General features: G+C 29.8%; 2 protein-coding genes across 2 annotated transcripts; both read right to left on the bottom strand.

Annotated features, from left to right (window-relative positions):
- Positions 1-299: 299 nt before the first annotated feature.
- LOC144553184 (internal alternative NAD(P)H-ubiquinone oxidoreductase A1, mitochondrial-like) lies at positions 300-2,862 on the bottom strand. Its single transcript, XM_078301285.1, has 8 exons — positions 2,302-2,862; positions 1,984-2,197; positions 1,668-1,828; positions 1,514-1,579; positions 1,244-1,404; positions 1,047-1,161; positions 607-786; positions 300-458 (listed from the first exon to the last, which is right to left on the bottom strand). Exons 1-8 carry the CDS (start codon positions 2,860-2,862, stop codon positions 300-302), a joined length of 1,617 nt encoding a protein of 538 aa, XP_078157411.1.
- A 12,158-nt stretch (positions 2,863-15,020) lies between these two features.
- Positions 15,021-16,057, bottom strand: LOC144553183 (uncharacterized). The gene is made up of 2 exons (XM_078301284.1): positions 15,505-16,057; positions 15,021-15,358 (listed from the first exon to the last, which is right to left on the bottom strand). The coding sequence occupies exons 1-2, from the start codon at positions 16,055-16,057 to the stop codon at positions 15,021-15,023; spliced, it is 891 nt and encodes a 296-aa protein (XP_078157410.1).
- Positions 16,058-16,569: the final 512 nt, after the last annotated feature.

Raw genomic sequence — 16,569 nt, 5'->3', positions numbered from 1 at the left:
TTAAACTCTGAGGGACATTCTTACTTCATATAATCAACAGAACATAACAATCAACATTCTGAAGACTTCCAAAATTGAGTATGTGCCTTCTTACTTAAATCTTCAAAAAACAACTCGACTAAAATTAATTCACACCTTACGAAAGCTCGAACTATATAAGAAACAACAACAAAATCTAACAACACACATCAACACATGCAGATACAAATCTAAGTGCGAGATTTGCACAATGATAATTAATTGATAATGCGACATATATAGAGCTCCCTGTAATAACATTAGGGTTTTATGTGAGGTTTTTAGGCATCTATCCTGGAATTATCTCTTCCAAAAATAAGAGTGGTACCCCAATTGGTGGCAACATTGATTCTGTTCCTCCAGCTGACAGTACGTGCCAGGTACGCGGTTCGCCACATCATCCAGCTCAGGAATCCGGCATGTGATATTCCATCAGAATCCTGGAAAATTAGATGAACAAAAGAATTACTTACTTGAGATAAATTTTAATTACATGAATCATGATCGATTAATATGCAAGTTTAATTTTCTGTACAAACATTGAGATTCAAATAAATGATAAGAACTTTTTTAAAAGAAGAAATATACTTTGCTTTGTCTGAGATCAACCAAAGCCTTGTAGCGACCAACGGAGGCCATACTGCCCAAATGGTTATACTCAAATGGTTTTCCCATGTCAGCATTCTTCGCGCGATATGCTTTTCCAGCATGCTGTTTTGCCATTGTTTCAAACACAGTTGCTAGGTACTTTCCTTGTCTTTCGGCCACCTATAAATTTTCATTTCATTAACCATATATTTTGTTTATATACTCAGAAAATAGATATGTTGCTTGCTTTAATTTGTAAATTTTAAGTGAGAGTGTTAAATTGTGGAAAACTATAAAAGATTAAACCCTTCAATTTTGAACAAAAAAAAATTTAGGGTATAAATATAGTACATCTGTTATAGTTGCTGAGTGCCGACTAAAGGGGTAAAGATTAATGTATATTTGTAAATTAATGACACAGCAAATGGATAACAACAAACCTGAGCAAGAGCAGGAAGAACTTGCTTGCCGGTTTGTTCAACGTAACCGGCACAATCTCCAATTGAAAATACATCTTCTGCTGATGGTACGCGTAGCCACTTATCTACTCCAATCCTGTATTCATCGTGATATTTTATATAAAAGATCATATGTAAAGCTTTCAATATTTATTTGATTCTCATGCTATTGCACAAACCTTCCATGGGATTTGGGGAGATTAAGGTTGTTCACAAATTCAGACGGCCCAACGCCAGTGGACCACACCAGTAGACCGTACGGCATTTCGGTCCCGTCCTTTAGCAGTATTTTCTCCTCTTGCACTTCCTTGACTATCCCTTTCACAATGGTAACACCAGACTGTTTCATATCACAATATATTTTATTAGCATAATCATATCACATAATACTATGATACTAATTTTAATATAAAAATTGGTAACAAAAAGTATCATATATAATTGATTACCTTACTCAAGTGGTTCGTTGCATATTGCCTTAGTTTGGGGGTAAATGGTGCCAACAACTCGTTTGCCTGAGTAAAATAATAATTTTGAATTACCAAAATATTTGAGAAACATAAACAAGGTACAAGAGAGAAATGAGCAAATCAATGCATGTACCTCAATAAGAGTAATCTTGATATGCTCTTTGATATGTGGATATTTTTCGCGCCCATCACGTATGATAAAATCACTCAATTCACCGGTAAACTCAACACCCGTCGGGCCTCCGCCAACTACAACACAGTGCAATAGGCGCCTTTTCTCATCAACTGATAGACCTGCACACATATATATACAGTTGGTTACTTTCTCCTGAAGCTCAAAAATTCAAAAACAGTGTGCACTTTCTGCAATTTTGTAAAATATTTCTGTATCAGGTGATACAAATCATACATATTAACCCTAACTTTCTTAACTATAAGCATGCAAATACCTGGTTGTTCAGAGAGCATAAGATTCAAGAGGAGCTTCCTTCGTATCTTCTGCGCATGATACACCTCACGCAAGAATGTTGCATACTCCTCAACTCCTTTTATGTTGAATGTCATTGGCTGAGCCCCAACCGCAATGACCAACTTGTCATAGGTAACCTTGAATTCGGACGGTCCGTAAGGTAATCCCTCACTCGAAACTGCCTCGCAATACACCTAAAGCATTCAAATTGACAAAAAAAATTGAAAACAAATGTGTAAGTAGTTCTTTCGTGCAAGCCTATAATTTCTTCAAAATAGGAAGAAGATGTAGCCCTAACCTCATGCTTATCGGCATCAACTCTGGTGCAATTGGCGAGAAAAAAGTGAGACTTCGGTGCCTTTGCTAGTGCAGTCTGTATCCGGTTAACGGGTTCAGCCACAGACCGAAACTCAAGCGTTCCAACACATGTGGAAGCTAATAAAGGGGTGAAAACCATGTGATTTCTTGGAGATATACACACCACATCATAATATTTTGTATTAATATCCTTCAAGAATCGACAAGCACCCCAACCGGTACCTAGCACAACAACTCGCGGTTTCTCAAACCTCTTTGTGGGACCCAGCTCAGGTAGCTCATCTGCTTCAACTTCAGGTTCGGCATAGTCTAGAGCCGGCTTGGCATTGGGGGACTCAATTTGTGGTGTCCTTGTTAATCCCCTTGATTGGAGTGTGTTGTTGAAGAGTAAAATATGGTTCTTGGAACTTGATACAAGGTTAAAATGGCGAAGATAGCGTGCATTCTTGGCAATTGTTTGAGAAACGATGGTGGTTTCGGATGTAAGTTTTGATAGAGATTGTGTAACAGAAGAACCTCTTGCAATTCTTGAGAATGCCATCTTTGGAATATGACTAGAGAAACTTTGTTTCAAAAATTTAATGTAATGCTGCATTATATTTTGCAGACACAAGGTTAGAATGTTGGCTACAAAGAATGAACAAAACCATACTAAAAAAAAAAAGAAATTTAGTAATGAAATACAAAACAATATTTAGACAGTTGTTGAGATCATTTTCTTCCCAATATGTTAAATGAAGTTATAGTTTATACGTTGTACCTTTGCTTAATTTAATTGAAAAATGAAAAATCCATGAACTTTAGCATTTTTAACCATATTTTACTAGAAAAAGTGAAAAACTAATTGCTACATGTATATAACAAAAATATTCATGATATATATAATTAATGGCTCCTAAACTGAAATTAAACGACGAAAGGAAATTTAAGAGACCAAATTAAAAAGAACTTACTGATTAAAGAGAATTTCTTTGAGTTGCAGAGAGCAAATTAAACTTAAGAAATTCTCTGTTGTTAATTGTGTGAAAGTACAAGAGCATTGGGTCCAGTTATATAGACCTACCTAGTATACCTTGCTTCGTCACATTCTTCTTTAATTAGTTATATAAATAATAAAATATAAATGCATGCATTATTCCTAGCTCTGCTCGGTATATTCTAGAGGAAAATGTAATTATTTTTTTGAAGTCAGCATGGAATTTAGAGATGAATACTTGGTCAAATTAGATTAGTGTGTAATTGATTTTTTCTTCGATTCCAAAGCTAGCAGCTTCTTTTTCATGCTGTCATCTCAGCAAAAGCTGAACTCATAACTAAATTAAATGATGCATTTTAGTATTTAAAATATTCCATTTGTCTTTTTTAATTTTGTTAGTCTTAAATATTGTACAAGTTAACTGCATATATATAAGTCAAAAAAATTTATTCGTTACAATACCTAAGGTTATGTTACACATATATACTAATTAATTTATTATAAAAATATTAAGGATTTTGATATCTAATTAAGTCTTAGGGGTAAATTAAGAAATTAAACGAGTATATTTCTTTCTACTATATTCAATATATACTCTTCTTTACTAGTCTAATTCTAAATAATAAAAATAATATTTTAACATTCAATTTTATTTAACAACTGCCATATTACGTCAAGATTTATTACAACTAAAAAAAAAATTGAAGATGTGATGTGTTTCAAATATTAGACGACATAAACCAAAACACCTCTGTTTTTGGGGATTTCAATATTTACCCGTGCCGCACAGCCAATCTGCGGCTTATTTATGAGAGCCGCAGATTGGCTTAGAGGTCCCCAAAGGCACAAAAAAAGTATTGTAATATTAAATATATTTAAATTTTGGGGACCTCTAAGTCAATCTGCAGTCCCCCATAAATAGATCGCAGTGTGCGGCCCGAATAAATGTGGAAATCCCAAAAAACATAGGTTTTGATTTATTTATTTTTTCGATTATAGTAAGAATAAAAATTTCGGTCTGATTCGAACATTCAATTTTTAATATTCTAACAGTTAGAACACCCATGAGATCTATAATTTTACAATGATATATTCCAAGTCAGAACCAACTTTTTTAATTGTCGCAATTTTTCCTTTTTGTGATTCTCAGGCGGAAAGAGACAACACTATGGAACAAAAAATAGATTAGTAAAGTGTACATAGGGAGGATTCCAAATTAATTTGGTACACTTTTGATTTGACCCAAAAAAAAATAATAAAATGAAACGCATATGCAAATACAAAAAAAAATGGAAAATGCTAATAATTGATCGTTTAATTTATTTGTATGTCCATGTTTCAAATAAAAAAAGAAGAAGAGAGAATTACAAATAAGTACGTACACTCGAGTCAATTTTTGAGTTGCATGCATTTATAATATTCAAAGACGTGTTAGGTCTCTCTGGAGCGGTCTTAAAAAAATTCATATGTAATTTGAAAAATAATAATAATAATTACAAGTGTTCATCTGTAAAGGCAAGAATCATTTTCCACATCTTTGGTGCATTTCGTCATCGATTCGAATTTATTGTTTTGTTAATTAATAATTTAATATATGGACGAATGATAACACAGTGGTTTTCTGGGGTTGGGATTAGGTCCAATGGTATTTTGTATCGTTAGATTTAATTAGTCAGCAGGTAGATGTAGAAAGGAATACAAATTTACAATTCCGTGTATAAGAGGCAATTTTTGTTTTTGATTTATTTCACTCCAGTTCTTAAATTAAAACCTGGATAAGTACAGTATTATTCAAAGGAAGTTTTAATTAGTTTTGTTAAAAATATTTAATCGTTTGTGTTCTTATTAATTTTTCAAATTCTAATAAGACATCAATTTGTTTCTAAAATTATAAGTTTTTTTTTATTCTGAATAATATTTTTCTATCAAATTTATCCGTATCTATATATAAACATATTGAATTACTAAATTATTTAAGTGTCTTGTTCAAATAGATCTTAATTACTGAAAGAATAAGAAACTATCAATGACACAAGTCAGATTTTTATTTGTTATCTTCATCTTTATATTTTGTTTATTTATTTAAAGAAAACTGTCACATATATATTAACATATATTTTGTAATTTAAAAAGAGAATTTGAAAGATAACATTTGTTTATTGTTCATCATAGTGTTCAAACAAGAAATAAAAGGATAATTTTTTATTTTACCCAATCATTCAATCCAATGAATAGCAAGCCGTTTGGACAAAATCTGGTCCAAAAGGCATTGGACCTAATCCCAACCCGGTTTCCTGATTGTTTAATTTGGAAACAGTGGGCTGCACCTGGATTTTTTTTTTTAAATAGAATTGCATTGAAATAATTTAATAGAACAAGCTCAGACTGTTGGAATTTTCGAAAACTAGCCTCCACCGATCCCTAGGATCGGTGGAGCAAAAAAAACACATCCTACACCGATCCCTAGGATCAGTGCAGCCCATTTATCACTCCACCATTCCCTTGCCGCAGAATGTCACAGAAAATCAGAAAAACAAAACAAAATAGCCCTCCACCGATCCTGTGGATCGGTGTAGATTTTTTTTTTTTTTTTTTTTTTTAAAACAGAAATTTCTAATTTTTTTATTAAAATATTAGAAATGTTGAATATATTTCTTTGAAAATAGATGAAATACAATATAATTTGATTTATTAGAAAGACTGCAACAAATAACCCGGATCAATATTTTTCAGGCCGGATTTTTCGCGGCTGTAAGAAAAATTAATATATTTCTTTATGTGTTATTGGAAAAAAAATAAAAATGCTTAGATTCTGAGTTATTGATCCCGGTTCAAAAGTCACTTCTATGTAATCCAGAAAATATTGTGATCTTTCTAGGACATTTAATTTATAAAAAGTTGTATCTATTTTTGAAAAAAAACAAAAACTTTAATTTATTTAATGATTATTTTTCAAAAAGAATTCTCAAAATAGAAACAATTTTTTATTAATTAAATGTACTAGATGGATCACAATATTTTCTAGATTACCTAGAAGTGGCTTTTGAACCGGGATCAATAACTCAGAATCTAAGCATTTTTATTTTTTTCCAATAACACATAAAGAAATATATTAATTTTTCTTACAGCCGCGAAAAATCCGGCCTGAAAAATATTGATCCGGGTTATTTGTTGCAGTCTTTCTAATAAATCAAATTATATTGTATTTCATCTATTTTCAAAGAAATATATTCAACATTTCTAATATTTTAATAAAAAAAATAAAAAAAATTAGAAATTTCTGTTTAAAAAAAAAAGAAAAAAGAAACCTACACCGATCCACAGGATCGGTGGAGGGGTATTTTGTTTTGATTTTCTGATTTTCTGTGACATTCTGCGGCAAAGGAATGGTGAAGTGATAAATTGGCTGCACTGATCCTAGGGATCGGTGTAGGATGTGTTTTTTTTGCTCCACCGATCCTAGGGATCGGTGGAGACTAGTTTTCGAAAATTCCAACAGGCTGGGCTTGTTCTATTAAATTATTTCAATGCAATTCTATTTTAAAAAAAAAATCCTGCACCTGCATGGCAGGGTTGCCTTAATTTCTATTGTTTGTCAACGCCTATGATCTTTGTTTATTTCTTGAATGGAAATAAAGGAACCATACGTACGTAATTATTATTTATTATGAATGAAAAAAAAAATGTTATTTTCAATAACACATGTTAGCACGTAAAAGACTTCTATCATTAAGAATAAGAAAAACAAAAAGGGGCAACTAGCGTAGAATATATTGACAATGTTTGAATTAAACATGTACTATTGAAAAATTACATATGAATTATTTAAACTACTTGACCAAACGAATGAATATTCAAAATTCGACCCAATTCAAATTCAAACAATATAATTTTTTTTGTCAATCAAAAATAGGATGATTAAAATCCAACCATCTAAATTAAAATCATGATTCGAAGCTCGAAAATAATACACAACATTGTGTATTATTTTAACAAGAATGCAACTTGACTCGTCCAATTAAAGAAAGGAAAAAAAAGAAAAAAAAAAAGAATTGAAGAGTTTTTTTACATTTCAGAAGATTCATATGTAATTTTTAAATTGTAGAAGATTAAATGGCAGATATATGATGTCATAAAGATAATGATGTAGTATATTTATAACTCTTTTATATTTAATTTGATGCTAAACTAGTATTCAATAATAAACTATCTTAGAGATAACAAAAGCTAGTAATTAATTTAATTATTCTTCATTTTAAGCCAACAATATATTCGTAATGAACAATGAACATATTTTAACCTAATAATTATAACAATAAATTTTTATAGGCATACATGAAGTTCTTTGAAAGGATCCAATTGTATATTAAAGAACCGGTGCCAAATAACAAAGCGGCCTTTTGTCTTCACCTTTTGGATATTAAATTATTAATTGCAAACAATAACGTTATTATAAATTTTAGTTCACCATTAGAAATCAAGTATTATTTTTTTTAATCGAAATTAAACAATGTTTCCTCTTTCTCATTCCATCATTATTAATTCTAAACAACTGATCAATATTTAAAAATTAAAAGTGTCCTTCTACCTTGTGTTTAAAGTCAACATGAAATGAGACACTTCACGCGGCTAAAAAAATTCAAAACTTATACTCTTCTATACTATTTTTTTTTTCAGAAAAATTATAGTTAAGATTCAAAAAACTATAAAATTATGCTCCACCCTCATTTTTTCCAATAATATACTTCTATTTTATGCTTTTATCAGAAAAATTATAAAATATACTTAATATTCAAAATAATCTTAAAATTATGCCTCTGCCTTATTAAATATATATTATGACTCCACCTCCAAAACACTTCGACCTCCAATATAATTGTAATTTATTAAGATTTCCAATTAATAAAATTAAAATAATATTTGCAATAAATAATATTAATGTTGTTTGGTATGGATGATAAAAAAATAATATTGTATTTTTCATGAAAATATATGGTAGAGATACTGAGTTTACTTTTTATAAATATGTGAGCAAAAATCCCTAAATTTTGGCAGACCCCAAGGAATTGAATGTTCCAATTACTAAATATTTCTGGTGTATATACGTAAAAATTACAGAACCGGTAAATTTGGAGCGCACAAACAATATTTACTTTTAGGAAGTTTCTAATGGCATAAATGTTTGGTTTTGACCGCCACTTTATTTGAAATTACTTTAATTTTTAATTTCTTTGATAATTCTTTCATACCGTCATTGCTATGTTGCATCAACCCTCTTTTGATTTTATCAAGCTTCTCCAATAAAGAGGGGGTGTAAGTTTCCTAGTATTTACTCAATTAATTTTTACCACACACGGTAGTAATATTATTTGGTTGAAAAGTATGCCGATTTTTTTAAAAATACCCAAAAAAATAATTATTTTATTAATAATAACCAGGTTTTGGATGGAATTTTAAAAATACCCAGGCCGCAGATTTTTTCTGCGTCCGGAAATTTTTATTCCGGGCCGCAGAAAAAATTTGCGCCCCGAAAATTTTTTTTTTTTTTTTTTTGGAATTTTTTATTCCGAGCGCAGATTTTTTCTGCGGCCCGGATTTTTTATTTTTTATTTTTTTTTATTTTTTTTTATTTAGAGTTTGGAGAAAAAAATCCATCATGTATATGTATGTATATGTATATGTATATGTATGTATATGTATATGTATATGTATATGTATATGTATATGTATATGTATATGTATATGTATATGTATATGTATATGTATATGTATATGTATATGTATATGTATATGTATATGTATATGTATATGTATATGTATATGTATATGTATATGTATATGTATATGTATATGTATATGTATATGTATATGTATATGTATATGTATATGTATATGTATATGTATATGTATATGTATATGTATATGTATATGTATATGTATATGTATATGTATATGTATATGTATATGTATATGTATATGTATATGTATATGTATATGTATATGTATATGTATATGTATATGTATATGTATATGTATATGTATATGTATATGTATATGTATATGTATATGTATATGTATATGTATCTGTATCTGTATATGTATATGTATATAATATTTATGTTTATGTATATGTATATAATATTTATGTTTATGTATATGTATATGTAGATGTATATGTATATATATATTTTTTTTTTTTAGAGTTTGGAGAAAGAAAATATCCATGATCTGATTTTTTTTAATAATATATGTGTATGTATATATAATATAATATGTGTATAATATATGTATATGTATATATGTGTATATAATATATGTATATATGTGTATATAATATATGTATATATGTTTATATATGTGTATACATATACATAAACATAAATATTATATACATATACATATACATATACATAAACATAAATATTATATACATATATATGTATATATATATGTATATTTATATATACATATATTTGTATATTTATATATACATACATATACATATACATATATATACATATATATACATATACATATTTGTATATTTATATATACATACATATACATATACATACACATACACATACACATACACATACACATACACATACACATACACATACACATACACATACACACATATACATATAAATACATATACATATATATACATATACATACATATACATATACATAATGGATTTTTTTTTTCTCCAAACTCTAAAAAAAAAAAAAAAAAAAAAAAAAAAAAAATCCGGGCCGCAGAAAAAATCTGCGCTCGGAATAAAAAATTCTAAAAAAAAAAAAAAAAAAAATTTCGGGGCGCAAATTTTTTCTGCGGCCCGGAATAAAAATTCCCGGGCGCAGAAAAAATCTGCGACCTGGGTATTTTTAAAATTTCATCCCAAACCTGGTTATTATTAATAAAATAATTATTTTTTGGGGTATTTTTAAAAAAATCGGAAAAGTATGTCATAGTGAAAACAATATAAAAGAAAAGAAAATAGTAACATAAAAGCTACAAGGCCACCTGTTCTCTAGTATCCATTTATGAGTCAGGCTATTATAACATCAGTGTCATTTCAGCTTATATAACATCAACTCTAAAATATATCGAATCAACTTTAAATGGTGAATCCAAACCTTTCAAACCGATCTACTTTATTAGTTGTGTGTTTACATGCAAAAATTTTAATTTTTCAAATTTATTTAGTATCAAATCAAGCAGTCAAATGTGTGAGTTTTTAAGTTAATTTTAATACATTCAATTTTTAACATTTTTACCACTTGATTTGATGCTAAAATAACTCAAAAATATATATTTTTATTTTTTGCATGCACTAGTACAAAAAAAACCCTTCACTGACTGTTCAAATACCCCTACACTGACTGTTATAGCGGCGTCAGTAAAGCCGGCGCCAGTGAAGCCGGCATCACTCATAAAGTAAATGGGTTTGAACGGTTTGGATTAGTCGTTTGAAGTCTATTCAATCAATTTTGAAGTTTGTGTCATACAACACCAATGTTATACTAGCCGGGCTGTCCATTTATTTATATATATCTTATGAAAAAATAAATTTGTGTTAATTTCTCCCTAAAAAGATGAGACTCATCACTATCTGTGTTACGACTACGATTTAATGTCATCATTAGATTGCAATTTTTGAAAGAATTTATTAAAATCAATAGTTTTTCTTGAAGAGGAAAAGAGTTTTTTTTCCATATTAGCTATTTATACATGATTTGTAAAAAAAAAAATAGATTTATTGTGCATTGATTATAAATAAGAGAAAGTTTAAAGTGTCAGTAGGGGAGGCTAAAATATGGCCTCAATTAGAATGAAAGGTGTAAACCATTATTTATATAATTAGGAGCTCTTAACAAAAACCTTCAACACATAAGTTGAAAAAAAAAATCCATTTTAAAATTGTTTAAAATTTTTGTATATTCAAAAGAAAATTAAGAAGCGTCAGCCCTTACTTTATAAGGTTTAAACTATGTATTAACAAATTAATCACATCAAAACATGAGTATGTTTGAATAATACATTAAATTAATTCAGGTTGTGTGAAAATTGAACAAATTAATCACATCAAAACATGAGTATGTTTGAAAGTATATAAGATATATACTTCACTTTCACAATAGAGAAACTTTTTTTTTTCATGAAAGGGAAACTTTTTGCGGAGAATTGTCTTTGAAAAATATAACTTTATTTTAGTCATCTCTTCCAAAGTATATTACTTTATGTTGCTTACGGCGTAGAGAAATTTGTAGAAATGCTAGTTCGTTGATCAACTAGCAATTCTAGGATATTAGAAGTATTTTTCTAAAAATATTATCAAATTAATTGAGAAATATATATATAGAAATTTAAATGGGTGATTAATCAATAATGTAATTAATTTCTTACATTTAATTAGATATATCTCACATATTGATAAATATATATTATTAAAAAGTTAAATAATTTCAATCATATAATTAAATTTCACAATAACTAAGATGATTGAAAATAATTCATCATTTGTGTTCTAAGAAGCCATAAATCTCAATTAACTTTTAATTTTAGAGTATCAATTAATTGTGCGGTGAATATTAAAACATATGTATGGTTGTTTAATAAATTTGAACAACTACATAGTTAACGTGATTAAGTTTCCAAATAAAGATGATGGTAGAAAGTGCCAATTAATTACCAACTTGCCGAATGAAAAATATAATAATAAAAAAAGGAGTAGAACTAAGAAGCTCAACTAGGATTTTTGGTGAGCTTAACTTCAAAACTCATTAAATATGTTTCAAATAACGAATCCAAACCGTTGAAACTCGTCTACCTTACGAGTGATGAGTCTACATGTGAAAATTTTAAATATTTGAATTAATTTAGTATTAAGTCAAGCGGTCAAAAAACATTCAAAAATTTTTGACCGATTGTTATGGCGAATCGAATGTCGAATTATTTAGTTGACCGAATTATTAGCAAAATCTTTTTTTTGGTCCTTTTTGGTTTTTTTTTCTCCATTGTGCGACTAAAATCTCTGGTCCGGATAATTCTGAATAATTTCCAAATTATACTCGAATTATTTCCGAATCAGAAATTTGTAATCTTGCCGAATCAAATCCGAATAATTCATTTGTAATTATAGTAGCTACTAAAAAATAACTTAATAAGGAGAAACGGAAGACAACACGGTACAATATAGAGTAATGGATGCATGTGGAGCATGAACATGTGCTCTCCTTAATAAGAAAAGAGTTTTATTTCAACTAAACAAGAAAATAGCTGAGTGAAAATTTTAGAAATAAAGAAAGTGGAATTGAGTTCAAACTTTTACAATTAAATTTTCACCGTATTACAAGTAAGTCACTCATCTATTTTCCTATGACTTAATTTTCTATTTATGAGAATGATGAAATAGAAAAATTTAACTTTCACTTTTTCATTTTATTCAATTTTTTATTTTCAACGAACCACAACTAAAATAGTACGAAATATAGCTCTATTCCACATTTTATTTTTCCTTACTTTTTCTCTGTTTCACCACTTTTTTTTTATTAATGTTACCCACAATTTTTTATTGATTTTATTGACAAAAGTACGTACTTGGCAGCAAATTTTGGCGCTGATAAAATCAATAAAATCGTATGTGATATATAGAACTAGGACTATAAGAAGAAACATAAGTTTCAAAGAAAACATATATGGTAATATATACAGAATACTACCCTTCCCTGTATAGAATTGGTTACAATTAAAGCACCTGCTCATAATCTCTACAAAAATCGAAAAATACCTAACCCATGAACCCCCCTCTTATCTAAATTATGTTCAATCATCAATACAGAGTCTAAAAAACAAAATTATACCGATCCGAGCTATCAAATGGCACCACATTATGCTAGATCCAGTCACTTACCAGCATCCAGTCCAAGCTCAGAAGATGGTACACAGTGGCGGAACCACATTAAACTACGGGTATTGTCTAATTCTTAATTTTGAAAACCGGATATAAATTTATTTATAATTGAGTTGTTGCCTACTCTTGAAGAAAATTTGTCTACTCCTCCACAATGCTTATATTGAATTGGTTAATTCACGACGGTCTCCAACCTTTTAACATTTTTGGCTTGCTCTTGATAAAAATCCTGACTACGCCCTTGACAGTACATGCAAAAAAAACAAGGCATCAGTAAGAAGTCAGTACCAGATAATTAATATGACATCAGAAGCACGATTATGGCTTAGTATGTGGCAACTAAAGGCTTGATAGAGGCAAGACGTGAGGTATTGATGTCAGGAGGATTAGTACCAAGGGGAATTATTTATTTTCAATCTTTCATGTAATAATTTAAATCTATTGTTGTTGTAAGCAAATCTCTATAATCTATTAATTCAATCTCTGTAGCCGCTACTAAGCTTTAAAAATAATTAGACTCTGTACAGAAGGTTATAGTTCATTTTATTTGTGTTGTAAATAATTCTTAAAAAAAAATTATTGAACTAAAACATTTATTTGTTATTATTTCTTGTATTGTTAATTATTATTTGCTTCTCTGTTCAACCTTTATATTAAATCTTATAATATATTCCGTTGCAACGCACGGGAACAATACTAGTATATATATATAGAGTTAGGCTGGGGTGCTATGGATAGCATAGTGGCCACCCGTGCTACGGCTCAATATTCGAGTTTTCAAAATCCAAACGGTCGATCCGAACCGTTCATCTTATTCTCCATATTAATATCTGCTTGGAGACCAAATTTTACATTTTTCTGAATTTTTTTACTATTTATTAAGTATATATATATAGAGTAAGGCTAATATGCTTTGCAAATTAAAGTGGGTGTTTTAATTTGCCCTCATATCTCTAGTTTCAAAGTTCAAAACGTCGATCCGAACCGTTCAAGTAATCCATATTAAATTGTGCTTGGAGACCAAATTTTATATTTTTTGGAAATTTTTTACTATTTTTTAAGAATTTTTCAAAATCAGTGTTTTTCAAAAAATTCTATAAATTAAAAAAAAAATGTAAATGTAAACCTTAATCTACAAGTACATTTTCATGTAAACAGTTTAGATCGATTATTTGAATTTTAAAAATAGAGATAATAATCCATAGTGCGGATTAATATGTGCTATGCATAGTACCGTAGCCTTACTGTAGATAATAGATAGCAAAAATAGCATCCATCTTTTGATAAGAACACAGTTTTATAAGATTCAAAACAGACTGTTAAGAAAAAAATTTATTCAAAAGAAACAAAGTACACATGCACGCAATTGAACGCCCCTAGCAGACCAATTTATCATGGAATTAAAAAGAAGGACATGAAATTTATTCTTACAGCAGCTCCTCCTCCAAATTAAGTGTTAAATTTAAATAAATAGTGGATACAACAACTTTCTTTAGATTGAGAAAAGAGAGTAACAAACAAATTTCTTTATATTATCAATTCTTAATATTCTCTTACATAACAACAAAATACTACTGGGAAACTCCAAATGAACCGTTAAACACTAGACTTAAAGACCTTTAAATTCATAGGTCATACAACCAACTTCCAAAATCCCTCTTTAATCAGTCTCAAATTCTGTTTACTGTAGAATGTAAAGGGTTTTTATATATATTTCTAAATAACCTATGTTTTTTATAGAAATTTAAGCTTGTAATTCAAAACAAAGTAACTTCTCTTTTCTAATTAGAGACAAGACACTAGCTAGTACACATTAGGCACTATCCAGATCGCTTTTGACTCAAGTTGGCCTATCACTTCAGACACGTCCTTCGCCAACTCATAAACACCGACTAATGATCTACCTCCATCAACCATCTCGAGAAAGTAGATGGAATTCCCACTAATTCCATTAAAAGCACTAGCCGATAAGCAAAAACCAGTACTATCAGGATTCAAGAATATGACCAGATCACCCATGTTGCTCAGCTTTACCCAACACGGAGGCTTCACCTCTTCATCAAGCCGGTACACCTCAAACGAGAATTCAGTGCCTGAATGAAAGTGTCGCTGAATTCCAATGAAAGCACCAGTTCCATCACCTAGGCAATAGAAATCACGTTTTCTAAAGTCGTTATAGGGAGGAACTTGTTTCCAGTGGTATAGTCAATAATTGTTGTGCTATAAGTTATGAAGTTTGGAAAAATTAGGCTTGCACTATCGTACGCTTCTACACGGCTCGAAAAACATCCTTTTAAAGCCCATTCATTGTTCTGATCATATTTCCAAAACCCCACAAATCGAGATCCAATGCCCATGCTCATATATATTCGCACATCAGCTGAATTTCGGATACGATCGGCACTAATTACATGGATGGGCCTACAGAATATGAACCGGGGGAATGGGAAGGGGACCTCAGCCCTTGTGAATGGATTAAGTAGAGTCAGGGAGGTGTCGTTGCATCCAGTTTTATGTCTTTTATCTATGACCAAATACCCCTGTGACTGTCCAAAGAAAATTGCATTGCGAGCGTTGGGCACTTGAATTCTACAAGTCTTGCCGGTGTGAAGTGAATATAATTTCATCTCCGAGCTGAGGCAATTTTTGCGCCCGAGAATGAATGGTAATTGAGGAGGGTGGTCAGAGAGCGGAGCAGCTGCCAGCCATGATTTGCACACAGCACGGAAGTATATGAAGTCAAAGGTGTCGTAGAGCTTTCTGTAAATGAGGCGGACCAAATCGGGGGGTAGATCAGACCAGTTTGATGGTGGTGATACACTTTTGTCATCCCCAATCATTCTTCTCTCTTTTCTAATGTATGGGGTGGATAACATGATATCAGAATTTACTGGTACTGGACGGGAAATATAATTTGTTGTATGTATAGCCTAAAAGCGTATATAAGCATGACCTGATTACAAATGATTTAAAAAAATAGAAACAACTAATAGACAATAATATCGAACTATATATAGTCGTGGAAATTTTTTTAATAAATATAGACAACAAATCACCAACGTCTATGATTAGTATTGAATATAGGAGCAGAAGATATTTTTGCAAAGAATTTGTTTTCCATCAAAGCAGTTAGGTCTATACTTAGGGGATCCATAATTATACAAAATTATTATATTCCCCAAGGCGATTTAAATTTCTAAATTTGAGTTTTAATTATGTTTTGGATTTTGAAGTGCTCCTAATTTAAAAAAAAAAAAAAAAAACATACATGTATGTGTGGAACAAATGCTTTATATGATCTCTATATGAAAATACATATTTTTATATTTTCTAAAATCTTTTTACTGTTTAT

The sequence above is a fragment of the Carex rostrata genome, chromosome 4 (genome assembly GCF_964058835.1).
Source record: "Carex rostrata chromosome 4, lpCarRost1.2, whole genome shotgun sequence".
Classification (NCBI taxonomy): domain Eukaryota; kingdom Viridiplantae; phylum Streptophyta; class Magnoliopsida; order Poales; family Cyperaceae; genus Carex; species Carex rostrata.
The sequence above is the reverse complement of the archived record's forward strand: the minus strand, read 5'-3'. Positions and strand labels throughout refer to the sequence as shown.